Source organism: Mustela putorius, unplaced genomic scaffold (genome assembly GCF_011764305.1).
Source record: "Mustela putorius furo isolate JIRA1106 unplaced genomic scaffold, ASM1176430v1.1 tig00003937_pilon_pilon_pilon, whole genome shotgun sequence".
NCBI classification, from domain to species: Eukaryota; Metazoa; Chordata; class Mammalia; order Carnivora; family Mustelidae; genus Mustela; species Mustela putorius.
The window spans coordinates 7,049,329-7,077,239 of NW_025422082.1; the positions used below are offsets into that span (position 1 = coordinate 7,049,329).

General features: G+C 38.8%; 1 protein-coding gene across 2 annotated transcripts; it reads right to left on the reverse strand.

The window, feature by feature from the left end:
• Nucleotides 1-1,669: 1,669 nt before the first annotated feature.
• Nucleotides 1,670-27,907, reverse strand: AADAT (aminoadipate aminotransferase). Of its 2 annotated transcripts, none has more exons than XM_004763235.3 (14): nt 27,798-27,907; nt 25,188-25,275; nt 24,376-24,544; nt 23,052-23,184; nt 19,562-19,636; nt 12,698-12,907; nt 10,785-10,850; nt 9,415-9,497; nt 8,857-8,953; nt 7,748-7,809; nt 7,449-7,513; nt 5,492-5,598; nt 2,675-2,776; nt 1,670-1,716 (listed from the first exon to the last, which is right to left on the reverse strand). In XM_004763235.3, the coding sequence occupies exons 2-14, from the start codon at nt 25,252-25,254 to the stop codon at nt 1,675-1,677; spliced, it is 1,278 nt and encodes a 425-aa protein (XP_004763292.1). In that variant the 5' UTR covers nt 25,255-25,275; nt 27,798-27,907; the 3' UTR covers nt 1,670-1,674. The 2 variants fall into 2 exon arrangements, with proteins under 2 accessions (XP_004763292.1, XP_044925441.1); XM_045069506.1 differs by lacking the exon at nt 27,798-27,907 and adding an exon at nt 25,585-25,717.
• Nucleotides 27,908-27,911: the final 4 nt, after the last annotated feature.

Here is a 27,911-nt window from a genome sequence, read left to right on the forward strand (position 1 = left end):
CCTCTGCTCTGAATCCAGGCATCTGAGTGACAGAACTTAACTCACTCCTGCAACCGTAGCTGCCAGGGCATCTGGAAATGCAGAATTTCACTTGCCCAGTGCTCAGTGCACAGAAGGCTTATGGCAGTCAACCCTGTGTCAAACAAGTCTATCAGCACCATTTTTCCTACAGTATTTGCTCACTTCATGTCTGTGTGTCATGTTTTGGTCCTTCTTGCAATATTTTAAACATTATTATGTTAATAAATGTGATTCGTGATAACTACTTGCTGAAAGCTCAGATGGTGGTTAGCACTTTTTTCTTAGAAATATTTGTTGTTGTTTTATTTAAATTCAGTTAGCCAGTATGGAGTACATCCTTAGTTTCAGATGTAAAATTCAGTAATTCATCAGTTGGTAAATAAACTATTTTTAAATTAAGGCATGTACATTGTTTTTTAGGCATAATGCTATGCACATGTAAGAGACTACAGTATAGTGTAAACCTAACTTGCACATGCATCTGGGAAATGAAAAACTTCACGTGACTTGCTTTATAGTGATATCTACTTTTTTTGCAGTGGTTTGGAAACAAACCCACAACATCTCTGGGGTATGCCTGGATACACAAAGGAAGTCCTAAATGATAATGACTTCCTAATTCCTTAAAGAAACTTATGACTTTACAAATACTGGATCTTGGAGCACTGCTGTAGTTTGTTACACAGCAATAGAAAGCAAATATAGGGTATTTATGATACTCTGCTGTAATGAGATCCTGTTCTTTTATTTGTAACATGCACATACATAGAAAAACATCTACAAGGATGGAGGCTAAATGCTGACAGCAGGTATCGCTGGAGGTGAGATAACAAGCGGCATTTACTTATCACTTATGCTCTATTGTTCAAAAAATTTTTAATGAGCATGTATTGCTTTAACAATTAGATGGGAAAAAGAAAGATCTGAAAAGGTGAGAAAGAAAATCATTAAAAAGTATAGCCTAAAAAAATTTTTTTTTCATTTCAATGACATTGGTACATTTCAATGACATTGCAGAAAAGAATGTATTTTTGTGAATTGTGTAGTATTATGAAAATACAGTGTATCAAAGATTTTAAAGTCTCTGATCTCTCTTCCTTATTTAGAATTAATAACTCTGAGGCCGTTAGCTGTGCTTAGTTTCAGAATTTTATTTTAAAGGGATTTCTATGGCACAACATAATGTCTGTGGTACTCTTAACTGAAAACCACTTACAATGACCAAATTTTAAAATTTTTGTAATTAGCTTTCATTAAACTTTCCTAAAAATAGAGAAAGTCCACATTCTATACCATTTTGAATTTATTTTCTAACACTTTCAAAATAATTTATTGTAAAATGTTAGTTTCAAGGATAATTTATGAGGAACCATAAAACAACTAGAATTCTTTATAGTAAAATCGAGGATAAGAATCACTTTTGCAGGATGAAAATTTATCAAAAGGTATAAGTGGATTATAAAAATATCTTGTCAATCTGATGAATTTAAGGGCACTTTAAAAGTTGTCTAGTTAAATTACTGCAGATATGACATGCTTCTTGAAATCCAGTCTGTAAGTGTGAAGCCAATGATTTCTTCCTGCTAAAAGCTAACAATAATTTATCTGAAAAATCCATGAAACATTTTGGTTTCTTCATAGGGTTTTATTTCTTCATAAAGATTCTTTAATAAGTTGGGCTAATCTCTGGAAGGCCTGAAATAGAAAAGAGATAAGAATTAGCAAAATTAGGATGCTACTTAGGAAAAGACTGTGATAATTTAAAAAATTTAAATGAAGAATATTCATCTTTGGTTGAGATATGGCAATTACAAGTCAAATTTAACATCAGGTTTATCTGGGTAGGATGCCATCAATGTCCACTAATATATATAGAGATAAGTATATCAGATTCCCAGGATTTTTGTTTGTTTTTATAGCTCTTGAGATCATTGTTTTCCATTTTTCCCACAACACAAATTATTTTTTCATATAATCTTACCTGCATATGCATTCTATACCATTTCAATTGTCTAACTTTATTCATATATAAAAGCAGAGGTAACTTATGAAAAGTGTATTTAATGATATGAGAAAACAAATAAATAGAGAACATGAAGAACCAATCCATCTGCAAGGGCAAGTAGACTCTTCTCAAGGTTAATGGCACTGTTCAATTTATGCCTCTTCTATTTAGACCCCCAAACATGCAGTCCTTAAGAACTCATTTCTTTGCTTCTTGTTATTTTGGCTAAACCCAGACTTGTAATTAATTTAAGAATATTATTGTATTTGACTCTTGCTGATAAATTTTTCTTCACAGAAAGGGACTAATGGCTTTCATGAATGTGTGCTGAATTTAGCTCAGACTAATTCCATGTAGGGAGAAAAGAAGTTTTCTTCATAACTTGTTAGGAATTTGCCAGCATGGTTCAGCAAGTCTGAAAACAGTTCATGAAGATGATGAAATTTAACTTCAACTTGGTCTCATGCCTTTGTCTATTTGCTGCCATTAAAGTGTGTCTTTTAATAGCAATTCATGAATTTTCAAATGATACCTGTTTTTCAGAAACCCAAGAGGACATTAAACAATGTTGTAACTCACAAAAGGAACACATGCACCAAAAAACAGAATTGATATCTAGTGTTACTCTGAAGAGAATATTGTACTCACCACATCCATCTCTTCTGGAGAAGCTGAAGAGAAGGACGCTCTAAAGTAAGGGCTAGGAGCTGAGCTATCAACGTAGAAAATATTTCCAGGAAGCATTAATATCTAAGAGAATTAATGGAAAATAAGTGAATTACTCAAAGAATATATAGGTAGATCCAATCTCAGAGAGGGGAAAGACTTTTTACATTTAAAAACAATTTAAAAAATCATGAGAAAAATCATTTTATGTAAAAAGTCTGTATGTCCTAATGAAACAAAACTATACAAAAGCAAAGAATCTAGAAAAATGTTTACAGTAAATATGGCAAATGCTCCCTCTTCTCCATCTAAAGAATATAACACTAAATAAAGAATCTAAAATCTAATCTAAAGAATAAAACACTAAAATTCTAGCTTTGATGGGTAAAAAACAGCTTATAAAAGAAACAGAAATGGTAATAAACATGAATAAATGGTAAACCAACTAGGAAAGTAACATAAATTCAAACAATGAGAGGCCATTTTTAAGTTATCAAATTTGGAAGTGGCTTTTAAGCAGGGACTTGGATGGTAAGTAGGTGTTGGCAGAACAAAAAGTGGGTAAAGAGTATTTTAGGGAGAGGAGAGTGTAATGGCCTTAAGATGGTAAGAAAATTGGTTCTTCAGTTGAAGAACTGAAAGGAGGTAAAAATTTCAATAAATAGAGTGAATGAACTAAAAATGTGACGTATGTCAAGACAGTAGTGGGAACAACTGGTATTCTTGACGTGAGCACTGTGGCACGTGGCTCACCAAATGCGAACTCTATTCCCTCTGTTTCCTGGTGCACAAATATATTCTGTTGCTCAGATTCTTTCTTGTTATGTATGGCCACATGATCGAAGTGATGCATGCCACTTCTAGGCCTTGCCCAGTGAAATCGTCCCCCGTGTGATCCATCACACTCTTTCCATTTTACAGTCATTGTGGAATCCATGCATTGAAGACTAAAGAGCAGTGAGAAGAAAAGAACCAGAGTCTCTGAATTGCTGGTTGGAACAGAGGTGGCTGAAGATCACATCTTTGAAAGTTTTATGTGAGTCAGAAATAAACTTCAGGTGTGGTAGGTCTTTGAGATTATTATGTAGTACAATCACGTGCTCTGAGAGCATTCACTGTTGTTATGTAATGTCCATCTGCACACTGTCTACTAGAGTAAGGTGACTCAGGAGTGAAATGGTTTGGGGCATTCTGGGGAAGAGATTTCAAGGCAGATGATAGGTTTCTGTCTTGATTAATAATCAAACAAAAATCATCATTTCAGGGCGCCTGGGTGGCTCAGTGGTTTAAAGCCTCTACCTTCGGCTCAGGTCATGATCCCAGGGTCCTGGATCGAGCCCCGCGTGGGGCTCTCTGCTCCGCAGGGAGCCTGCTTCCTCCCCTCTCTCTCTTGCCTGCCTCTCTGCCTACTTGTGATTTCTCTCTCTCGGTCAAATGGGTAAAATCTTAAAAAAAAAAAAAAGAAAAGAAAAGAAAAGAAAATCATCATTTCTCTCAATATAGTGGAAAATACTGGGGTGTATATTACAAGCAAGGAGTTGTAAGAGAAGGGGGGAATAGTGAAAATCTCCTTGTAAGATGACCATAATTGGGCTGAGGTTGTAGCTGTAAGGTTGAAGATTATTTAGAAAAAGTAAAGGTAAATGCAGCAGGATATATGGGACAGATGGAGAACACCGAAAAAATAATGAGAAAGTCTGAGTTCTGTGTCCTTAGCACCTACCTCAGAGATACATACAAATAGCCACTTACCAAATGATCCGGATGATAATGGCATTGACAGAAAAGCAAAGAAAACACGAAACTGATTTATGATGCTAAAATGTATTTCTTTGAAATAAGTCACTATTTACAGAGTACCTACTGTGTAGAATTAGTAGGATTAGAACAATGAGTAAAGCAGGAGTCTTGCCCTCAAGTAAGATGGTTAGAGAGGATGTATGACTTGAAGTCCAGGTAGTCAGCTCCCAGGCTTGTCCCAGGTTTGACCTCTGGACATCAATTTTCTAGCATCCACACTACCTCATCTCTTATGCACTAGCACGGTCCTGTGCCCGTGCCAACACAACCTGCTCGCTTGTACTTACTGCTTCAAAACAAAAGGGAAACATATCTTAGTTTACAAAAGACTGGCAAACATGACAGAAGCATTATTTCATGGAGAAAGGATACTCTTAGGTAACCTGGACAGCTACACAGAAAAATATTTAGATTTTCCACACTAGTTAATGCCTCTGAATAACTAAGTAGATTTAAGTACAAAAGGAGAGAACAAAAAGCCTAGAAGAAATCCTTACAGCCCAATTTTAGGTGAAAATAACAGGATACAAACTTTTCTGTGTAATTTTAACCATGGAAAATAACTGCACAACCAAAATACTACATATAGACAAGCTCTTCAAGAAAATATACCACAATGGTCACAAAATTGGGGTGGTGAAATAATGGGTTACTTAAATGTTTTTCATTATACTGTCATGAATTTTCCAAGTTTGCTAGCATGCCTTACTTACTTAAATCAGAGGAAAAAACCCTCTGCTCTTAGCCATTAAACTAACTGGTAGCTGAGATGAATGACTGTATTTCCATTAATGTAGACCAGAAGAAGAATGATATAGCTCAAAAATCTATTTTTATTTTAACAGTGAGATAATAATATTAGAAATATAAGATATATAAATATGAGATAACATCTGATATTAAAATATTATGGGTTGGGATAGAAGGCAATGATAAATATCTCTCTTCATTTTTATTTTAAGTGAAAAATCACTTTAAAGAAGTATAATCCCCCCTTACCTCTTTCTTAATGGCTTTTTCTTCAATCAGTTGTTTTACATCAGAAATGCCCTTAATTTTAACCCATAAAAACATTCCAGCAGTAGGAACATTCCATTCTGCCAAACCTACAAACCAAAAAAGAGAATAAATATATGCTAAAACCCTTTAGATGATACCAAATATATCAATTAATGCATAATTGTAGTAACTGTCAACTAGTATGTCCAAAAAAAGTTCCTTTGGGGATATCATTTTTAAAACATAGAATTTAATGAATTGAAGTTCTGAGTTTATTTAAAAAATAAGAGACTAGGGGTGACTGGGTGGCTCAGTTAAGTGTCTGCTTTCAGCGCAGGTCCAGGAATCAGTCCCATACCTGGCTCCCTGCTCATTGGGGAATCTGCTTCTCCCTCTCCCACTATCCTGGCTTATGTTCCCTCTCTAGCTGTCTCTTTCTCCATCAAATAAATACACACAATCTTAAAAAAAAACAAAAAGAGAGAGAGAGACTGGGATGAAGGGAGAGAGGGACTGACTCTTGTATATATTTCCAATTTTAGTCAGTCTTAGGGTAGTGCAAGGACTCTAAGGCCTGTGTCTACTTCCCTTAGTTAGAACCATACTGAAGCCAACTATAGCTCTTTCAATTATAGGAGAAGATTCTTCGATTCCTTCCAGATTCTTCCAGTGCTTCAATAAACTCTGCCATTTATACAACAGTTTTGAAGTCTGATGGATTAGAGTTTTTATCAGAATATAGTTGATTATGAAAAGAAGTACTTAAAATGCAATCATACCAGAAGTATTTGTAGGCTTTATGTTTCACTGGGTATTAGGATAAAGAAACCAAGAAGGAAGGACAATTATTTTAAAACTTGCTTTTGATTAGAATCTGTTCTTTTTTTTTTTTAAATTTTATTTATGTATTTGACACAGAGAGGAACACAGCAGGGGTAGCATTAGGCAGAGGCAGAGGGAGAAGCAGGTTCCCCACTGAGCAGAGAGCCTGACACAGGGGTTCTATCCCAGGACCCTGGGATCATGACCTGAGCCGAAAGCAGATACTTAACTGCCTGAGCCACCCAGATGCCCCTAGAACCTGATCTTTAATGCCACTGTACAAAGTGGTAGAATAGTACTCTTATTAAAAAGGTAATTCTCTATTTACCAGGAATTTATAGGGAACAAGATATGACAGAAATAAGGAACTGATTTTTTGTTTACTATTATTCACACCAAAAGCTTTTTTAATGGTATAATTAAAACCACATCAGGTGCCTGTGTGGCTCAGTGAGTTAAGCCTCTGCCTTCAGCCCAGGTCATGATCTCAGGGTCCTGGGATGGAACTCCCACATTGGCTCTCTGCTCAGTAAGGAGGCCTGCTTCCTCCTCTCTCTCTGCTTGCTGCTCAGCCTACTTGTGATCTCTCTCTGTCAAATAAATAAATAAAATCTTAAAAAAACACCCAACACATAATTCATTAATAGAAAATTAAATCTAAATCACCCTGCAATCAAATTAGCAATAAATACTATTAGATAAATGACACTAACGATTTGAATGCAAATAATTTATAATGAGAGAACTGCCTTAGGTTATACTATTAAAACAAAAGTCTTAGAAAATTGTTTGACAATTCCTCTGCTCAAATTTTGGGGAAAATTTGAAGTAACTCTAAAACCTTTGAGCATAGCTATCATTTACCTTTAAGTTATGGCCAGCTGATTTTTAGACTAAAAGTTCTTTTTTCTCCCCTTTAAGCCACAAATTCTTTGCAGCAGACAGGTAAAGTAGAGATGGGCAGAACAGTGACAAGGTTTGCAGACTATTACTTCTGAGGGTGACAGTACTTGACAATACTCCTGCACTCTTGTTTCTCTTCTCCCAAGATTATTAACAATGACTATGCAGTGTTCACCCCCCACTCGTCAAAGTGCTGGTGTCTATCACAGGGCAGGATGGATATTCCACTCACCACTTAACCATTTGTTTGCAGCTGCCACTATTGCATCCTTCTGGTTCATATAGAAATCAGCAACCCTAGAAAAGGAAACAATGAAAAGCATGTGTTTAGTTCACTGACTGAAGACACCAGAAGGCTCTGGAGTTCAGTCTATAAGAATCTTGTTTTCTATCTTGATTAAAATGTTGAATGCTTGAAAAATGAATAGAGCATGTTTATTTGCATTTTTCCTTCATTTTGGAATAATCCTAATGAAAATTAATACAGGGAAGCCAATATCTATGTAAAATATGGAAGCTAACATGCAATACCTGTCTACATGAACCAGGAAACCCTCTTCTCCCCACTGGTGTAGAAGCTGTGAGATCAGAAGCTAAAAGAGATAAGAAAATAACAAATATTACGGTTTGGTCTCTAAATGTTTTTTTGTTTTTTTGCCAAATATAAAAAGCAAATCACTCTTGATTACCTGTAAACCACAAGAAAATATAACAAACTGAACCAAGATTTACACAGTGATTTATAATAAATGTTAATTAATAACAGTGGCAATAAAATAATAAATATTTATGTAATACTTGCTATGGGCAGAAACTACTGTAATATATTAATACATTTTAATTTAATTTTTGTAATAACCTTATTAGGCTATTATTTCTATTTTACTGATGAGGAAACCAAGGCACAAGGGTTAAATGAACTTTCCCAAGGTCACACAGTTAGTGAGAGACAGAACCTGGATTCAAGTTAGACTGTCTAGTTCCAGATCCATACTATTAATTGCTATACTATATCGCTTCTCTAAATTTGCTTAAAAATACATAGTAGATACGTGCTGTGTAACATTTTCAGTGATTTTTCTATATAAAATGGAAGTTCTAAATACTATAGATGGATAGTGAAGTTTTGTTGATAACAGGCACAAAAAATATGGGAAAAAAACCCCTAAATTGATAAGACATGGGGACATCTTTATGCTACAAAGTAACGGTAGGTTAATTCAATTCTCATCTGCCTTTCTTTTTTTTTTAAGAGTTTATTTATTTATTTGACAGACGGAGATCACAGGTAGGCAGAGAGGCAGGCAGAGGGTCGGGGGGGGAAGCAGGCTCCCCAATGAGCAGAGAACCTGATGCGGGGCTCCATCCCAGGACCCTGGGATCATGACCTGAGCCAAAGGCAGAGGCTTTAACCCACTGAGCCACCCAGGCACCCCATCTCATCTGCCTTTTAGAGTAAACATCTGTGGTATTTTATCTTCTAATACAGTCCATATCGAACACAAGATTCTGGATCAGTGATTTCTCTCCCTGCCACCTTCACTCAGTCTTACATGCTAACATCTATTTTCTATTCTGATTGCTTAAAAAAAAAAGAAAGAAAGAAACCCAAACCCTCCTATTTCTGACATTGTCCTTACCTGTGTAAAAGTGCTGGGGTGCATGGTTGAGACTTGTGTGTGAAAAACAACTCTCTCTATCAAGGATTTTGGACCAGTTATAAACCCTATTCTCAGCCTACACAAAAAGAGAAAAGGCACAAGACAAATTCTGTGTTAACAATTAATACATGTCACTTTACTGATTTCATTAGGAAGATAGTTGTGACCTGGGGACAAATGGGCCTAGACAATTAAAACATTCTAATAAAACTAGCTACTTATTATTTAAAATCCAAATTTAAGTGTACATTTAAAATGGAATACAAGTCTGACCAAGTATTTTGAAATGTGTTCTTTTATATATGGAACTGAAAACCTGACCAGACCCACTACAACTTTAGATTAACACCCAAATACCTTTGATTACTGCAGATGGATAAAGAAAGAAAAGGCATATATTAAAATTAATAATCAAACTGATATTTTAAAGTAAGTAGGAATACTAGCATCTTAAATGAGAAATATTTGGACTAAAAGACACTCAGGTATAGTCTGTCTTTTTTAGATCTGGCCATAAATTAAGACACAAAGCCTTACCCAGAGGAGAGGACTTTTGAAAAAGAGTCTGTTCTGATGACACGCCCATCAACGTCCATGGAAAGAAATGTTGGTGCCCGGGGCTTAAAATAGAAAAAATACGTATTGTTTGTTTGAGAACTCTGTTAAGTGACTGTGTAATTATTTTGTGTAGGGAATGGAGAGGGTATAGCAGTAACACAACCATCTTTTCTGTTACCTTAGTCTCAACCTTTAAAATGGAATAAGAAACCGAGATGCATGTTTTTTAGTGAGTACCTGCTTAGCTTTGCTGCTTTTCTGCCAAAAACAAAGAAGAGTTTACTCATTTGCTTAAGATGTTATTATTAGAAATTCAGGGAAACCTCAAATAGGCCTTCCTAAGCTCAAAGGTTGAGATCCAGGATTAACAGATTTAGAGGAAGGATTCAAGAAAAACTCATTTGGATTAGATCAAAATGAAGAGGGCCAGCAGCATTCAGGGTTGCTTCAAGAGAGAATGATGATCCTTAGAACAGCTAGGAAGATAAAACAAGATGAGAAATGTAGTCAATCTGCAATATGGACTTGAGTATTTACTTCAAAAATAGATGCACACAGCAAAGAAGTTCCAGATCATGTGGAGGGTAGGGAGTAGGTAGCTAGATGTGATAGTCAGCAAACTATACAGAACAATCAAGGGTTTTTGTTCTTTTTCAGTAGATTTAAAGGGAGCACTGAATCCAAGCAGATGCTCTCCCTGAGAGCAAATGAAGACAATGTCTGATTTTGAAGATATCAGTGGGAGTCTGTGCCACTACTGCTATTAGGAGATCGAGATCATGAAAAGTGGCATATATAGTGAAAAAGAACCTAAAAATCCATTATTCTGTAGGTAAGATCCAGGCCTTCGGTGACAGAGATGCTAAATACATGGCATTCTGCCGGTTAACGCAGAATGGACACTGCTAATTGAGCACGGCTATCTTTCTCTTTTAGATCCTTGTCAGACATCATTCCAGTAAGCCACTGCCAAGAGACTATTGTTCCCAAAATGGAACCTACTTCACATCCCTGGTATGATGTTTAAAAAACCATGCACTAGGATCTGGAGTTTGAGAAGACTATCAGCCCTGACTCACTCTGTTTGACCAAATGCATGGTATAGAGCACTACTATTTTAAAGGTAAGTTGTTTCTGGAAAGAGCAGGAATACCAGACATGACAAGTATTAACTCCATGATAAAACTGAAAGACTAAGGATTGGAGTGGTAGCAAATTATTAATAATTTTACTTAATTTCAATGTAAAGATAGATTAGCTCCTACTTCAAAACCAGGCTAAACTCAAGTCAGTGTAATAACTTACATGTTTATCTTCTAATCGTGAAATAAATTCACATCATCACTTACCTTGCTGAACTGGAGAAAATAGTAAGGATCATCTTCTATGATGAGGAAATCATATTTTCTTGCGAGCTAAAAAAGGTCGAAGTAGTATATTTAATTCTTAAGGACCATCTAATCTGAAAATCACTTGGAATCATAATTCTTTGTATTCATTCAAGAAGCTACTAAGTGCCTTTTGTCCTAGACAATGAAGATAAAGAGATGAATGAGGCACTCACTGAAGGCTCTTCTCACGGAACTTAAATTCAGTGTTCTGGGAAAGACAATATACGTAAGCCAATGGACAATGAAGAGAAGAAATACTACACAGGAGGTTTCAGGGGCTGGGAAGGGTGATGAACAGGGTGATGTGTGTGTGTGTGTGTGTGTGTGTGTGTGTGTGAGAGAGAGAGAGAGAGAGATTGGGTAGCTGTTTCAGTCTGAATCATTGGGAAGCCCTTCCTGACAAGATAACACAAGAGCTCAGAAGGACAAAGTGGCCTGAAGCAGGAGGACGATAAAATAAGAGATGACAGGGTCTGAGATTAGACTACCAGGTCAAATAGCTTTGTGGAGCAGATGAAGGAATTTGGTTTTATTTTAACTGCAAAGGGAATCCACTAGAGGATTGTAAACAGGACCACAACACTGGCTTTACCTTTATATTTGGGGGGGGGTGGGGAAGGATGTGACTGGCTGCTTGTGAAGAATGACTGGCTGGAGATGGAGAAAGGAGTGTAGCCGGGGTCCAATGAGGAAACTATCCTCATAGCCCAGTGAAGGAAGGTGGTGTTTGGGAAGACCATGGTAGTAAGGGCAAAAAGAGAGAAACAAGTGGATTTGGATCCATTCGGTAGTGGAGTCCACAAGATGGATTAGATGTAGAGGGTGGTGGGGGGGAGAGAAGAGAAAGAGAGGAGTAAAGGGTCACTGTTCATAGAGGCACTATTTACAGAGATGGGGAATGTGAGGGGTTGGGATTGGAATTAGGTGCGGCTGGACTAAATCAAGAGTTCTATTTGTTCATGGTAGGTTGGAAATGTCTATTAGACATTCATGGTGGATATTGGAAACAGAAGCTGGATGGAGAAGTTGGATACAGAAGCCTGGAGTTCAGGGGAAAGGCATTCCTATTATTTAGAATGGAATTTATAGCCACAGAAACGGATGAGACTATCTGGGTGTAGTATGTAAATAAGAGGAGAATGCAGGACAGAACTCTGGAGTATGTGAAAAATAAGACAACACTTTGACACACAGACATACAAAAATGAGTGGAAGAAGCTATTTGAAATCTTCCTTTATGATTCTACTGCACATTCTATATAGTTTAATATGTCTTTGGTACTTATATTAAAAAGCTATTAGTAGCAAAAGTCTAGGGAGCACAGTAAGGTACATAAAAGAGAATTTACTAAAGGCACACTTCTCTTATTTTTCAAAGATTTTTGTACTGTTAGGTATGTGTTTGATATTTTAAAAAAATGGTTGCTATGAAAAGTTAGACATCATAGTCACATACCTAAAAGAGATTTGACAAAGGAGCATGCCTCTTATTTTTAAAGAATTTCTTTGTAACTTAAAATGCTAAGGAGTAGGAAAGAGAAGAGAGAGGATGAAAACATAAAAATAAAATAATGAAAATCAAACTTGGGGTTTGATTACATAAACTCATAAAATTTAACAGTAGGTCAAAAATGCCATTTCTTTTTTATGAAAATATCAATTAAGGGAAAAAAAATCTCACAGTTAACCAAGGATGGAGTAATTTCTGTGTTCCTATTTATTAGGACCCTCGGGCATAGATGACTTCTTTTTATATTAAAAACTATCTTCCTTGTAATAATAAAAAATAAGAAATGGAACTTGCACAGTACTCTTCTCAAAGGTCAAAAATAAACAAGGACATACCCACAGAACGTATTCTTTTAAAATACCTCATAGATTTCCTTCTTGCGGCTACTTGTTAATGAGTTTCCAGTAGGGTTGTTGCCATTTGGGACAATGTAAAGACATTTGGGGGTGTTTTTTTTAGGGTTCTTTGACTCCTCCGGTTTCCATTTGGAAAGGACTTCTTTGAGGGAGGCCGGAATCATCCCATATTCATCACTGGCGACATTAATGATGTTGCAGCCCAGTGGCTTCAGCTGTTGAGCACAAATAAAAAGACCAAGATTCAGACATGATTACAGAGTGTGTCACTGGTTCTTCTACTAACCAAGGATGTTACCATTTATACCCTTTAATGTATAAACCTGCACTCATCTCTACACTCAAAGGCTTGAGGTGGTATAGTCTCATTTCATTGTTGTCCTGGGGTAGATTCCATTATCGTTCAAAACTATCCCCCGTCAGTTCCCATACTTCCTTGCTCATAGGTCAGGATTGGCCATATGTCTCGCTTTGGCCAGTAAATTGTAAGCCGAAGGGATGTGTGTTTCGTCCAAGCAGAAGTTTTAAAATCCAGCTTTTGGTTCTCTGTTCCCTTTTCCCTTTGCTCTAAGACCAGCAATGCTCCATACAGAGGTTGCTTCTATCAGCCTGGGGCTTGGTATGGAGATGTCGTGGAATAGAGCAGCAGCTGCCTTTTGGTCGATATGTAGAATGTGGAAGAAAGAAACTTTCTAGCCATAAGCCATGGAGACTGGGGTGGTTTGTTACAGTGCATAACCTAGCCTCTGACTGAATTTTCATTAGAATTATGATCAGAACTGGTTCCAAAAGAGATGTGTATTAACAATTTTTTTTTGGACAATGTTAAACATAGAAAGCATCTTTTATGTTAATACCTAAAATACTTACAAGCAGAGGTGATATTCAAAATATTTAACAGGTGATACAGCACAGGCACATCAGAAACAGTACCTGACTGGAAAAGAGTCCTGGGGGCCCCTGCATTAATTCTGTATCATGGGAAGTTCTGGGTGGTCTTAGGAGTGGGGCCAGGGAAGCCAGGGTGGTGATGGGCACAGAGGGGAACCGGGCAGCAGCTTACCAAGGTGTATGGAAGTATTTTGTATTTACCAAATGCTAAGCCTGAAATCACAAAGAGTGGCCTTGCTTATAGACATAATTTTATAAAAATCTTGTGGAATCTCATTCTTGGATGAACATAAAGAAAAAAAATGGAACTTTAGAAATAACAATAATTTGAGTGAGGTTCTCAGAAGAAAAATTTTTCAAAGGTAAGCAGACACTCTTTTAGCAGTCAAATGTGGAAATAATCCATACAACTTTATGACAAAGGTAAAAGTTCTTAGGCTGAGGAAACACATCTACCATGATTAAACAAAGTAATATTGGGCCATGAAATAAACACATGTTCCTTACTAGCAAATCTCCTCATAGCCTGGCACACAGTTTCTGTCTGGGTATGTGGAAACGTCTGTGTGTGCATGCGTGATGCTGATCACACAGACACTGGTTTCAGATTCATAGGCATTACATAAAGAGTTTAGTAAAGTAGTTAGTATCAGATTGAAATTAATATCCAATTACTAAGAAGAAGCAATTATTTTACTTTAGTTTTTTATTGTGGCAAATAGATATGACAAAAAATTTGTTTTCTTCTTAAAAGACTTTACTTGAGAGTAAGAGAGAGCATGGGTTAGAGGGAGAGAGGGCGGGAGAAGCAGACTCCCTGCTGAGTGCTGAGCAGGAAGCCCCACACAGGGCTTGATCCCAGGATCCCAGTATCATGACCACAGGCAGACACTTCATCAACTGAGCCACCCAGGCGCCCTTCAAATTTTGACATTTTTAAGTGTACAGTTCATGGCATTAATCACATTCACAATATGTGCATCAGTGCACTACTGACTTCTGAAACTTCTCTTCACCAAACAGAAACCCGTTAAGCAGTAACTCCCCTTTTCCCCGTCTCTGGGCCCCAGTAACCTCTAACTTACTGTCTCTGTGACTCTGCCTATTTTAGATTTAAGAAACAAATACATGGAGTAATACAGTATTTGTTGTATTGTGTCTGGCTGCTTTCAGTTGGTGTAATGTTTTCAAAGTTCACCCATGTTGAAGTGTGTGTTGAGACTTTGTTCCTTTTCATGGCCGAATAATATTCCATCATATGTATATGCCACAGTTTGCTTATTCACTCACCTGTTGATGTACATTTGAGTTGCTCCTACCTTTTGGCTATTATGAATAATGCAGCAATGGACATTTGTGTACAATTATCTGTTTGAGCTCCAGTTCTCAATTAATTCTTTTTGGGTATATACTTGGAGTTGAACTAGTGAGTCAGATGGTAATTCTAAGTTTAATATTTTGAGGAACTGACAAACTGTTTTTCCACTGTGGATGTACCACTTTACATTTCCACCAGCAACACCAGATTCAGTAACACTTGTTATGTTACATAAAAGAAGTAGCTATACCATAAGTGACTCTTAATCTCACAAAACAAACTGAGGGTTGCTGGGGGGAGGGGGTTTGGGAGAAGGGGGGTGGGATTATGGACATTGGGGAGGGTATGTGCTTTGGTGAGTGCTGTGAAGTGTGTAAACCTGGTGATTCACAGACCTGTACCCCTGGGGATAAAAATATGTGTTTATAAAAAATAAAAAATTAAAAAAAATTAAAAAAAAAGAAGTAGCTATACTAGTAGATTTAAGGCAGTATCTCACTGTGTTTTTGATTTGCATTTCTCTAATGATTAATGATGATGTTGAGCATCTTTTCTGTGCTCACTGGCAACCTGAATATCTTCTCTGGAGACATGTCTATTCAAGACTGTTGCCCATTTTTAAAATAGGTTCTTTTATTGTTATTATTGTTATTGAGTTGTAGAAGGTCTTTATATATTCTGGATATTAAATCCTTACCAGATATATGACTTGCAAGTATTCTCTCCCATTCTGTAGGATGTCTTTTCACTTTCTTCATAATGTCCTTCAGGGCACACAAGTTTTTAATTTTTGATTAAGTCCAATATCTATTTTTTGTTCTTTTTGCCTGTGTTTTTGGTGCCATATCTAAGAATTTAGTGCCATATCCAAGGTCAGGAAGATTTGCCTTTATGTTTTCCTCTAAGCTTTTATAGTCTTAGCTCTTACATTCAGGTCTTTGATCCATTTTGAGTTAAACTTTTATATGGTCCAAAGGCCTAATTTCTTTCTTTTGCATGTGAAAATCCAGTTGTCCCAGAACCTTATGTTGAGGAGATTACTTTTTCTGTATTGAATAGTTCTGGTACCCTTGTCGAAATAAAATGACCACGGATGTGTGGGTTTATTTCTGGACTCTCAATTCTATTGCACTGGTCTATATGTCTGTCCTTGTACAAGTACCACACTGTTTTGATCAGTAGAGCTTTGAAGCTGGCTTTGAAATCAGGAAGTGGGAGTCCTCCAACTTTGTTGTTCTTTTTCAAGACTGTTTTGGCTATTTGGATTCCTTCCAGTCCCATATGAATTTGACAACTGGCTTTTCTATTTCTGCAAAAAAGTCTACTGGAATTTGATAGGGATTGTTTTGAATCTGTAGTTTGCTTTGGTAGTTTTGATATCTAAACAATATTAAGTATTCCAATTGATGGACAGGTGATGTTTTCCCATTTATTTGGGTCTTCTTCAATTTCCTTGATCAGTGTTTTATAGTTTTTAATGTACAACTCTTTTACCTCCTTTCTTAGATTTAATCTCAGATATTTTATTCTTTTGGCTGCTATTATAAATGGAATTGTTTTCTTAATTTCCTTTTTGGATTGTTTACTTGGAAAAGCATTTTTTTACAGTATCAATTTCATCTTTACTTAGGAGTTTTGAGAAAATCTGCCTTTCATTAAGACTAGCTAATAGCTTTCTATTATTAATTGTTTAAGATAATATTAAACTTATGCCAGTACCATGCTGTCTTGGTGATCACAGCTTTGTAGTAAAGCTTGAAATCAGGCAGCATGATGCCCCCCATTTTAGTTTTTCAACATTTCCTTAGCGATTTGGGGTCTCTTCTAATTCCATACAAATTTTTGGATTATTTGCTCCAGCTCTTTGAAAAATACCGGTGGAATTTTGATCGGAATGGCATTAAAAGTATAGATTGCTCTAGTCAGTATGGACATTTTAACAATGTTTATTCTTCCGATCCAAGAGCATGGAATGGTCTTCCATCTTTTTGTGTCTTCTTCAATTTCTTTCATGAGTGTTCTGTAGTTTCTCGAGTACAGATCCTTTACCTCTTTGGTTAGGTTTATTCCCAGGTATCTTATGGTTCTTGGTGCTATAGTAAATGGAATCGATTCTCTAATTTCCCTTTCTGTATTTTTATTGTTAGTGTATAAGAAAGCCAGTGATTTCTGTACATTGACTTTGTATCTTGCCATGCTGCTGAATTGCTGTATGTGTTCTAGTAGTTTGGGGGTGGAGTAGACCAGTGGAACAGAGTAGAGAGCCCAGATATGGACCCTCAATTCTATAAGCAAATAATCTTTGACAAAACGGGAAAAAATATACAGTGGAAAAAAGACAGTCTCTTCAATAAATGGTGCTGGGAAAACTGGACAGCTATGTGTGGAAGAATGAAACTCGACCATTCTCCTACACTGTATACAAAGATAAACTCAAAATGGATAAAAGACCTCAATGTGAGACAGGAATCCATCAGAATCCTAGAGGTGAACATAGGCAGTAATCTCTTCGATATCAGCCACAGCAGCTTCTTTCAAGATATGTCTCCAAAGGCAAAGGAAACAAAAGCGAAAATAAACTTTTGGGACTTCATCAAAATCAAAAGCTTCTGCACAGCAAAGGAAACAGTCAACAAAACAAAGAGGCAATCCACGGAATGGGAGAAGATATTTGCAAATGACAGTACAGACAAAAGGTTGATATCCAGGATCTATAAAGAACTCCTCAAACTCAACACACACTAAACAGACAATCATATCAAAAAATGGGCAGAGGATATGAACAACACTTCTCCAATCAAGACATACAAATGGCTATCAGACACATGAAAAAATGTTCATCATCACTAGCCATCAGGGAGATTCAAATTAAAACCACATTAAGATATCACCTTACACCAGTTAGAATGGCCAAAATTAGCAAGACAGGAAACAACATGTGTTGGAGAGGATGTGGAGAAAGGGGAACCCTCTTATACTGTTCATGGGAATGCAAGTTGGTGCAGCCTCTTTGGAGAACAGTGTGGAGATTCCTCAAGAAATTAAAAATAGAGCTCCCCTATGACCCTGCAATTGCACTACTGGGTATTTACCCCAAAGATACAGAGGTAGTGAAAAGAAGGGCCATCTGTACCCCAATGTTTATAGCAGCAATGGCCACGGTCGCCAAACTGTGGAAAGAACCAAGATGCCCTTCAACAGACGAATGGATAAGGAAGATGTGGCCCATATACACTATGGAGTATTATGCCTCCATCAGAAAGGATGAATACCCAACTTTTGTAGCAACATGGACGGGACTAGAAGAGATTATGCTGAGTGAAATAAGTCAAGCAGAGAGAGTCAATTATCATATGGTTTCACTTATTTGTGGAGCATAACAAATAGCATGGCGGACAAGGGGAGTTAGAGAGGAGAAGGGAGTTGGGGTAAATTGGAAGGGGAGGTGAATCATGAGAGACTATGGACTCTGAAAAACAATCTGAGGGTTTTGAAGGGGCGGGGGGTGGGAGGTTGGGGTACCAGGTGGTGGGTATTATAGAGGGCACGGATTGCATGGACCACTGGGTGTGGTGCAAAAATAATGAATACTGTTATGCTGAAAATAAATAAAAAATAAATTTAAAATAATAATAATAAAATAAAAAATAAAATAAAAATAAATAAAATTAAAAATTAAAAAAAAGATAATATTAAACTTGACAAAAAAAGAGAATCTGTGAAGTTAGAATCAGCAGAGCATAAAGATCACCTCATTCACTGCCCTATTTTTTTTTTAAAGATTTTATTTATTTATTTGACAGAGAGAGATCACAAGTAGACAGGGAGGCAGGCAGAGAGAGAGGGAAGCAGGCTCCCTGCTGAGCAGAGAGCCTGATGCAGGACTCAATCCCAGGACCCTGAGATCATGACCTGAGCCGAAGGCAGAGGCTTAACCCACTTAGCTACCCAGGTGCCCTACCCCCCTACCTTAAGCTAGGTGTTAGATGACAACTGAGAGTAACTCTGGGCACCTGAAGTGATGGGTAATGTTTTCCTTCCTTAGGGAGTCAGGAGTCAGGTAAAGGCTCATGGCTAGGAAGTTCTTATATTGAGTTGAAATAGCTTCCCTTTGGTTCCAGGCCTATGAACCTAAGGACCTGCACAAATCAGTCCATGGCTACCCTAAAGTACTATGTCCCAGAAGATCCTACTTGTCAGTGTTGTGTTCTCACTAGGGCAAAGCAAAGCTGGATGACCAGCTTCCTCCTTCTGGACATTATAGTCCCATTAATTTAACACTGGAGTGGAAAGTCCTAGTTACACCATATTGGCTTACAATTATATTAAATTGACATATAACATGACTATACTTAGACGTATGGTAACAAAAGTAAAGAAAAAGTTAAGTTTTTTGTAAATGAAGTTGCATGTCACATGAGATATTAAGAAAGCTGGATGTGATTTCACACAGCTTAATTTCAGCACCTACACTTTTAGATTTTATAAAAAGAAATGTATAAAGCAGAGGGTATATTTAACATATTTTGCAAACATCATTTAAGATTCTCCTATTTACAGATGGAAGATACTATTTTATTTTTCCACAGACAGAGAATTTTAAAGGTGTAATGTTTTATTTATTAAAAGAGAGCTCCATTTTATAAAAATGTGTACTCACAGCTTGAAGTGTTCCTGAATAAACAGGTTCATTTAGGAGGACATTATCTCCAGGATTAATGATCATTTCAAACACCTAACAAAAGAAGCATAGGTTAGTTTGGATAGTATTGTTTCCATTCTTAGATCCCTTATTCAGTTTGAGGATTCTAGGATTCTACAGTAGGAATTGGCAAATTTTCAGTGAAGTACAGATGGTACATATTCTGTGGGCCATAATATCTCCATTGCAACTATTTATCTCTGCCTCTAGAGTGAGATGGCTGCCAAAGACAATATACAAACCAATAGGTGTGGCTGAGTTCCCATAAATCTCTATTTATAGTCAGATGAGGGCTGGATTTGGCTCTCAAGCCACAGTTTCTCAAACTCTGTTCTAGGGTAAGATAACTGGTTTGGCTCGTAAAATTCATATATTTCTTTTATTCCTTCTTTGAAAATACATTGAATATTTACTGTAAGTCAAGCCTGTGTATGGTATGGAGACAAAATGATGAGCTTAGCAACATGGTTCTTATCCTCATGGAGCTACTCATCCAATGGGAAAGCCAGACACTAACCAAATAATTACCCAATTAAGTGTATATTTAAAAACAGTGACAGGTGCTGTTAAGTATAGATGCAGAAGTTTTAAGGGCTCATTGTAGGAGGGGTTGGGCATCTGGGGACTTTGGGGGATCCGGGAAGGCTTCCTTGAGAAGTGATGAGTTGGTACAGAGGATCACAATAGGTACATTTTGAGAAACTGAAAGAATTCAGTGGCTTGAAGAGGAAATGTAAAGAGGAGGGTGGAGTGAGATCAGACAGAAGTAGGCAGAGAAACACCAGGTGGACGTTTAAGCCGCTTGAGGCGAGTAAGAATATCAGGTAGAGGCTGGGAAGGGGGAATCAGATTATCAGATATTCATGTTGGGAAGCTCATTCTGGCTTCATTATGAAAGAATGAAAGGTGAGTGGGAATGTATGTGTAAATTCTAGGGAAGCCTGAGGATTATCTGGGACCCTCCTGCTGCCATTTTGGGGAGAGATATGGGTATATAGCCTAACAGACAGTGATGATGGAACTGGAGAGGAGAACTGAGAAATACTTAGGAAATCCAAACCAACAGAACACAATTACGGATTACAGGGGAGTGATGAAGAGGAGGCACGAACAATGACTTGTCCTAGACTTCTGGCCATAGAGCTAGACAGATGGAGGGAGTGATGCTGTTTACTGAAAAACAGAACCACAAACCCTCAGAGAGAGGGACAAGGTGAGGAGGGTGTTTTGGTTTGAGATGCCTTTAAAACATTCTGTCATGGCACCAGGTAGACAGATGGGACACATGGATTTGGAAGGAGCTTGGAAGTTACTAGCATAGGATCAAGCACATGGGTGTGAATGGAGACACCCAGGGAGAGTTCATGGGTTCAGGGGAGAAGAGTTTTGAGGATGGAGCCTTGAGGAACTCTGATAAATGATGGATGTGCAGAGGAGGAGGACACTGCAAAGGCAGGCCAAACTGGGCCAATGAGGTATTGGGAGAAGCAGAGAAGAGTGTTTCAGAAAGGATGGTAAGATCAACAACGTGAAAGCATATTTAGAGGTTAGATAAGACAGGTTCCACAGATCTTAAGAGATTTTGCAGACAATATGATCTAGACAATAGATACTTCTCTCCTCAATCAAAGGGGGGTCCATTTTAATGAAATCTTACATAATTGATGGCATCATCTTTTCTTTCCTTGTGGTGTGTCACAATCTTCAGTTCAAGCCTCTCCTTCCTATCATTTTAACAACCTGCATCTCATGACAACAGTATGGGCATCAACTGAGATAGACATTCAGGCTTTTGTTTCCAATTTGGTCTATAAAGTTCCCTTCACCTTTTCCTTATGAGCTTTCAGCATTTTATGACAAACAGCATCCTCCTCCGAAATGTTTCTAAGTGATTCAGGCTTTAGAGGACATCCTAGGACCAAACAAATTACTTGGGTGGCATGTGTATTGTCAGTAAATCAAATGAAAATCTAATCACATATATTTTCCATGTCAATTGGAGAACATGAAAATGTCAAATATTCTAAATGAAAAGAAGGACTGTTTATTATCTGGTAGCACTGTTTAATAGAGGTAGACAGAGACACAGGTGCCTAATGCAACATCTATCTTAGAGAACAAAGTGGAAGGAATAGTAGACCAGATTCCCTTGAAGGCCTCTGTAATAAGCACGTCTGTAAGTAAATGAGTTATTGGTGTTTCTGGCCATCTATGCTATCTTTCTTTGTGTTATGATGGATGTTGCAACAGATAATGAAAAAATCATCTTGAGCATCGTTCTGAGAGAAAAGTTCATAGTATACTTCTTAAAAAATAATTTAATTAAAAAGAACTTTTTTCGTATTAATCTATAGAATCACAGATGTTTGTCTTCAAGCAAACACTCAAACAGTAGCTAATTCCCCCCTTTTCCCCAATTAAATACAAAAAGAGGGAGGAAAAATTATATTCTTATTACTTCAACACATTATTCTGTAAAAATAATTTAAAATTCACTAAGTAGATTGCAGCTTTTACATTTTCCTAAAAAGAAAAACAAAGCTACTCTGGTTTAACATAAATAAGAGTCCTTTTTAGTCTAGCTGTGAAGACTGAATATAGAGAATCTTTAACTGGGACTAATTATTCATGAAAAGGAAAAGAAAAAAGAACCAGAAGAGACTGAGAACCACTAATACAGTCTCTTGTGAAAACTCCCCAGGGGTGGTTATACATCTGTGGGCTTGCTGGAACCCAGGAGAGAGGCAGATGGAATGAGAGAGAAAGGGCACTGGGGAGGTTGGGGGGAGGTGTGGTGATAACAGGAGAACTAACCTAGAGAGAAGTCAGGTACAGGCACAGACCTAGATCTACAAAAGCACAGTCGAGGAGACCAGATGTAAGGAGTGGTGAGCACAGGTGTTGAACTAAGCAGGCAGGCAAAGGAATAACATTCCCTCTCAGGAGTATCAGGAATACACCTTCTAAAAAATTTTTAAAAAATTTGTTGAAGTAATGTGTTGAAGTAGTAAGAATATAATTTTTCCTCCCTCTTTTTGTATTTAATTGGGGAAAAGGGGGGAATTAGCTACTGTTTGAGTGTTTGCTTGAAGACAAACATCTGTGGTTCTAGTGAAACTTCATAACTACATAAATCAAAATGTAACCTGAATCTCTGAGCCAGATGACATTAAGCGGTGCTCATTAAGCTTCTGGTAGGACTTGAGTACTTCCTTAATGGGAATCTTGTTTAATGACTCATAGTTCTGGGACATTAACCACATGATCTACACTTAAGAAAAATCCGGTTGGTGAATGTCTTTAAGTTCCCCTTAAAACTCTACATAAAGACAAGATAGACTACCAGTAACTCATTAAACATGACCCTCTTATGTTTAGGTGAGAAATGACTCTATTTATGAAATATATTTGATTCTTAATGTGGGGTTCCCTTTCATTTCAGTCTTACCTTGCAAAGACCATCTTGGCTGCCAGCTGTTATGCATATGTCCATCTGTCCTTGACTGCTTGGATAATTGATGGTGGGAGGATTATGTAATTTTACTTGTAACTGTTTTAGCCAGGACAACAGCTCTGGGATTCTAAAGCATAAGACGTACTTTCAAATTTATAGTATTAAAAAACATAATAATTATAGTCAAGAATCAAATGGTAGCTTTATGCCAGGAACTTTATTCATTCAATTTAAAAATCCTCAAATGCTTTTTGCCAATATTAATAATGCTATTTAAAAGACAAGGCAACAGATTTAGAGATTAAGAAATTCACATAAAGTCAACCAGCTCAGATTAAATGAGCTGAGATAGGAATCTACATCTATCTTATTACAAAGCCTCTTCTCTTTCTTGTACATTAGAGTACTCACTGCATAATCTATTCTTTGTTCTAGGAAAATTTCCCTAGGCTACCTAGAAGTTCAGTCTCAAGATCTTTGTATCATGGAAAGAAAGGCCTATTGTACATATTACATATAATTCATATATAAATAATGTGTTATATTTCAATATACTTTTCTTTCACAGAACAAAGAAGACTTTAATAAAGTATAATTTAATTTTTAGGCACTCCATACATTACCCTTTATCATTGGAAGAAGATCAGCTAAGGAAAGTCATAAAGCATGTGTTTCAGCTTGCTTTTAAGAAATTAAAGACACCTGGGGACACCGGGGTGGCTCAGTTGGTTAAGCATCTGCCTTCAGCTCAGGTCCTGATCCTGGGGTCCTGGGATCCAGCCCAGGTTGGGCTCTGCTCAGTGGGCAGTTGGCTCTCCCTCTCCCTCTGCTCCTGCCCCCACTTGTTTTCTTTCTCCATCTCTCCCTCTCTCTCTCAAACAAATAAAATCTTAGAAAATATTAAAGACATCTGAACAGAGGGCAATATTTTTGCATAAGGGGTCTGCAACTATTAAGGGAACACAATAATTACAAAATTTCTCCCAAAATTTCTGCTGCTTCCTAAATTGTCCTTTTCCTCTTTTCTTCTAACCTGCTCTCTTCCCTTAGCTATCTCAATTTTTTTTCCAGTCTCAGCTCCAACGGTATTTCCTTTGACAAGCCTTCTCTGAGTCTCCCCATTATTTAAAGTCAAGCAGTCACTGAGGAGGAAGCATTTAATAAACCTGTTGCTCTTAATTAATCTTTGAAAACGCTGCCCCAAACCTTCCTACCTGTGGAATACCCAGTTAAAAATGACACGTTACTTTATCAGGGGGCCTTAGGATGTTGCTCGTGAAAATGAACCAACAAAATTATGGTATCTTTTGATAACTACCCAGCACTTTGAGAATACTGAAGTGCCCTCTTCATCATCTCTTCATCAAATTGGATGGGCTTTCCATTTTTTATGGTGATAACAGCAGTCTTAAAAGGGAACGTGTTGGGGTTTGGTGATCCAGTAGCCAAGGAGATGACTGATTTCGGTGCCTTTATCCGTATCTCAGCTGTAACACACACAGAAGAGAAGAGGAAACACTTTCATTGAAGACTTTCATAAACAGAGGTAGCTCAATATCTTGCATTATGATCAACGAAACTGTAAAGCTGAACAATTTCTACTTTAAGAAATTCTATTTTTAAAATACTAGTCTAAAATAAACACATCAAGTTACTTTTTTCTGCACCTACCTCGCCGGCGGAGGAACAGAAGAATGGAGATGCCCAACTAGGGCAGAGCAACGAGCAAGTTAAGCAAAGTTAAGCAGTGACAGAAAACCCTCCTCTCTCCCATTTAGTGCCCACCGGCGCACCCGGCTCCAGGCCTTTCTCGCTGCTCTTCGGTTTCCCAGGCCCGCTCCACGCCGCCACATCTGCCCATGGTGCCTAACACCCACTCACCCTGCAGGAAGAGGCTTTCTAGAGGGCACACGCCCCCTCTCTTCCTAGGAGGGGTCCTCCAACAGCCCGGGTCTCTAATGCTGCTCCGGCTACCCTCGCGCCGAGATACCCGATCCCCCGCCTTCTGCTCCCACCCAGTTCTCAGAGAACAAAGTCCGTCCCTGTTTCAGGTGCGCGGGAGGGCACCGCCGCTGGAGGCTCCGCGAGAACCCCGCATCCCCGGAGGAGGGGCGCCGGCCCAGGACTCACTCGCGACTCGGATGGCAGAGGGCGTTCTCGCTGCGCTCGTGGCGGTGAGGAACCGTGAGTAGTTCATGTCTCTGACACTAGCGGAAAACTAGAAAAACGAAATAGCGGCGTCCAGTCGCGCCTCCGAACTCTGGGAACGCCACTCGCTCGGACCCACCCCGCCGTCGAAACGCCCCGGCTGGAGGCTGCGCGCCGCGTCTGGGTCCCGAGCGGCCCGGGGGCTGCTGGCACACCGGCACGGGGCTCCGCAGACGCAGCGCCGCTCGCACTCGCGGCCCGCACCCCGCACCCTCGGGCGGCCCCCTGGGCGGGGCGCGGTGCAGGTCCCGCCTCGCTGGGGGCCTGTCTCGCCGGCTCCCGCCCCGCGCCTCCGCCTATGACCGCCAGCCCTGCGCACCTCCCCACCGCGGGTGAGCGTCCACCGCGCAGGGCGAGCAGGGTGATGGCCCGCCGCGAGGCTTTTGCAGGCCAGAGCCTGAGTCCGTTCAAAGCGGGCCCGACTCTTGACCTCGCAGCTGGGAGTCACCGCAAGAGAGGTCGGGTTGGCGTGGACGCCGGCCTGAGACCTCGCCGAAGAGCTAGTTGCCGGGTGCGGGGCGGGGGGGTGGGGGTGGGGGTGGGTGGGGGTGGGGTGGGGGAAGGAGAGGGGCGTGCCCCGGAAGTCTCCCGAGCCTAATCCTTGAGTGCCATCTGGTGGCTGCTTTCGTCTATTGCAGCAGGCTTCCTAAACTGCGTTTGGTCGGCTAGGCCAATTCCGTGCAGCTTGTGCTTACCTGGAGTCTTCTGGCTCAGGAGCTGGTGCGTCTCACCCCAAGAAACACTGCTGTGTTTCATACTGATCTTTCCGAAAATACCTATAGCACTATCCCAGGAAGTCACCCAGGCGACCCAGATGATTTGCAACGATACTTTGTCCAAGATCTGAACATTTTAGAATGAGGACGGGAGTGTTGAAACAAATTTTGGAAGAATCACTCTGAGGGTCTCCTCAAATTTTACTGTGTTTCCTCCCCTTGGATTTTCTGACTATTCATTATGGACATCAGTTAGATGTAGGACTTAGATTAATCTCTCGGGGTCACTAACACAGTTTTCCCTGTGAGCTCTCAATGGGGGAAGATTTTGAGACAGCCCCTCTCTTTTATTCTTACATAGATATATGAGAGAGTTACTTATTTTTAACAAATTTTAACCTGGCTTCATTCATTCAGTAAACATTTATTGAATACATCCTGGATGAGTTTTGACATATTGTCAGAGGGCTCTCTTCTAGACAGAAATAGATTAGTCCAGGAGTCACTTCTATCCTTATCATGGTCCTGGCAACAAAAGGTTGAGATAACCCAGTGGAATCTTTATGCTGGCAGCTAAATACCAGAAGGGTATTTCTGGTGTTAGTAAATCCCATCTGATGGTTTACACCTGCGTGTCTTTGGAGAAGTTACTTTTTTGTGCATGAGTTTTCTCACAGAGTGGTCAGCAGGATTAAACCAAAGACTCCATATTAAGCACATGGGCACAGCACCTTCACATTTGTAAAAACACTTAATAAATGTTAGCTCTTATTATGAGTGGTTACGAAGTTTTTATATAAATACTCAGCCTCTAAAAATTTTTGGCTGGAGAAAGTACTTGGCAACTCTTAAGGCAAGTTGTGTCCTTAGTTAATTCATGAATACCTTAAGGATCTTTCTGAGATTGTCTATTTTAAAAAGGCTTGCCCCTGAATGTTTCTAGAAATTAGCTGGAGGAGCTCTAAATACATCTAAATAAAGTATAGATCTGGGTTGCATATGAAATGTAACTAGAAATATTGGTGTTACTGGAGACTGCAGCTTCTTTTTGGCTCCAATAAGTATGGTTCCCTCAGATGCTTAACAGAATCCTAAACTTCCCTTTGGTAGTTGGAAAGGGTAAAAACAGTCTGGAGTTTTGGGCTAAGAAAACATTCAAGACGAATTTTTGCAACCACATGCATGCACAGTTCTAGGATTCTTATAGTATCTATTATATAGATACTATATAATATATAGTATATACCCTTAATGGGGTGCCTGGGTGGCTCAGTGGGTTAAGCCTCTGCCTTTGGCTCAGGTCATGATCTCTGGATCCTGGGATTGAGCCTAGCATGGGGCTCTCGGCTCAGCAGGGAGCCTGTTTCTCCCTCTCTCTCTGCCTGCTGCTCTGCCTACTTGTGATCTCTCTCTCTGTCAAATAAATAAATAAAATCTTTAAAAAGAACAGTGCAGAACTAGGCACCCCTCACCCCCCATACCCACCCCATTAGTAGAATACAATTCCTGGAACCCAAACTCAAGAGATTTAAGGCCATCAAGTCATAAGATACAGGTTCTCAACCTTAAACACTTTGCTGAATTTTTTGGGGGGGGGTTGCTGCCCTGGAGTTGGATAGGGGAGATGGCTGAGGGTGCTGATTGGAATAAGTGGGGTGATAATTAAGGCCAGGTACAAGAGCAGAGAACCGTCCCTTGAGGGAGGTCTAAAGGGAATGTACAGGACTGTAGGATTATGTTCAGAAAACTCAAGGCAGAAAATGGTTACTGTGATGGGAAAGGGTCAGGCAAGAGTTAAGTTAAGTTAGGGGCTTACCTGACAATCAGAAGCTGGAAATAGATTGCCAATGAAATCAAACAGACCAGACTTTAAATTTGTCAAGAGTGACTGCAGAAGGAATTCTCCTGCAGGAGTAAGACGAATGAGCAA

Excerpts from the sequence above, each read along its gene's own strand:
- AADAT (XM_004763235.3), bottom strand. The coding sequence starts at position 25,254 with ATGAACTACTCACGGTTCCTCACCGCCACGAGCGCAGCGAGAACGCCC. Across the intron at positions 10,851-12,697 it reads GCAAGAAGGAAATCTATGAG|CTCGCAAGAAAATATGATTT; the intron begins GTATTTTAAAAG and ends GACCTTTTTTAG. Across the intron at positions 1,717-2,674 it reads CTCCAGAAGAGATGGATGTG|GCCTTCCAGAGATTAGCCCA; the intron begins GTGAGTACAATA and ends TTTCTATTTCAG.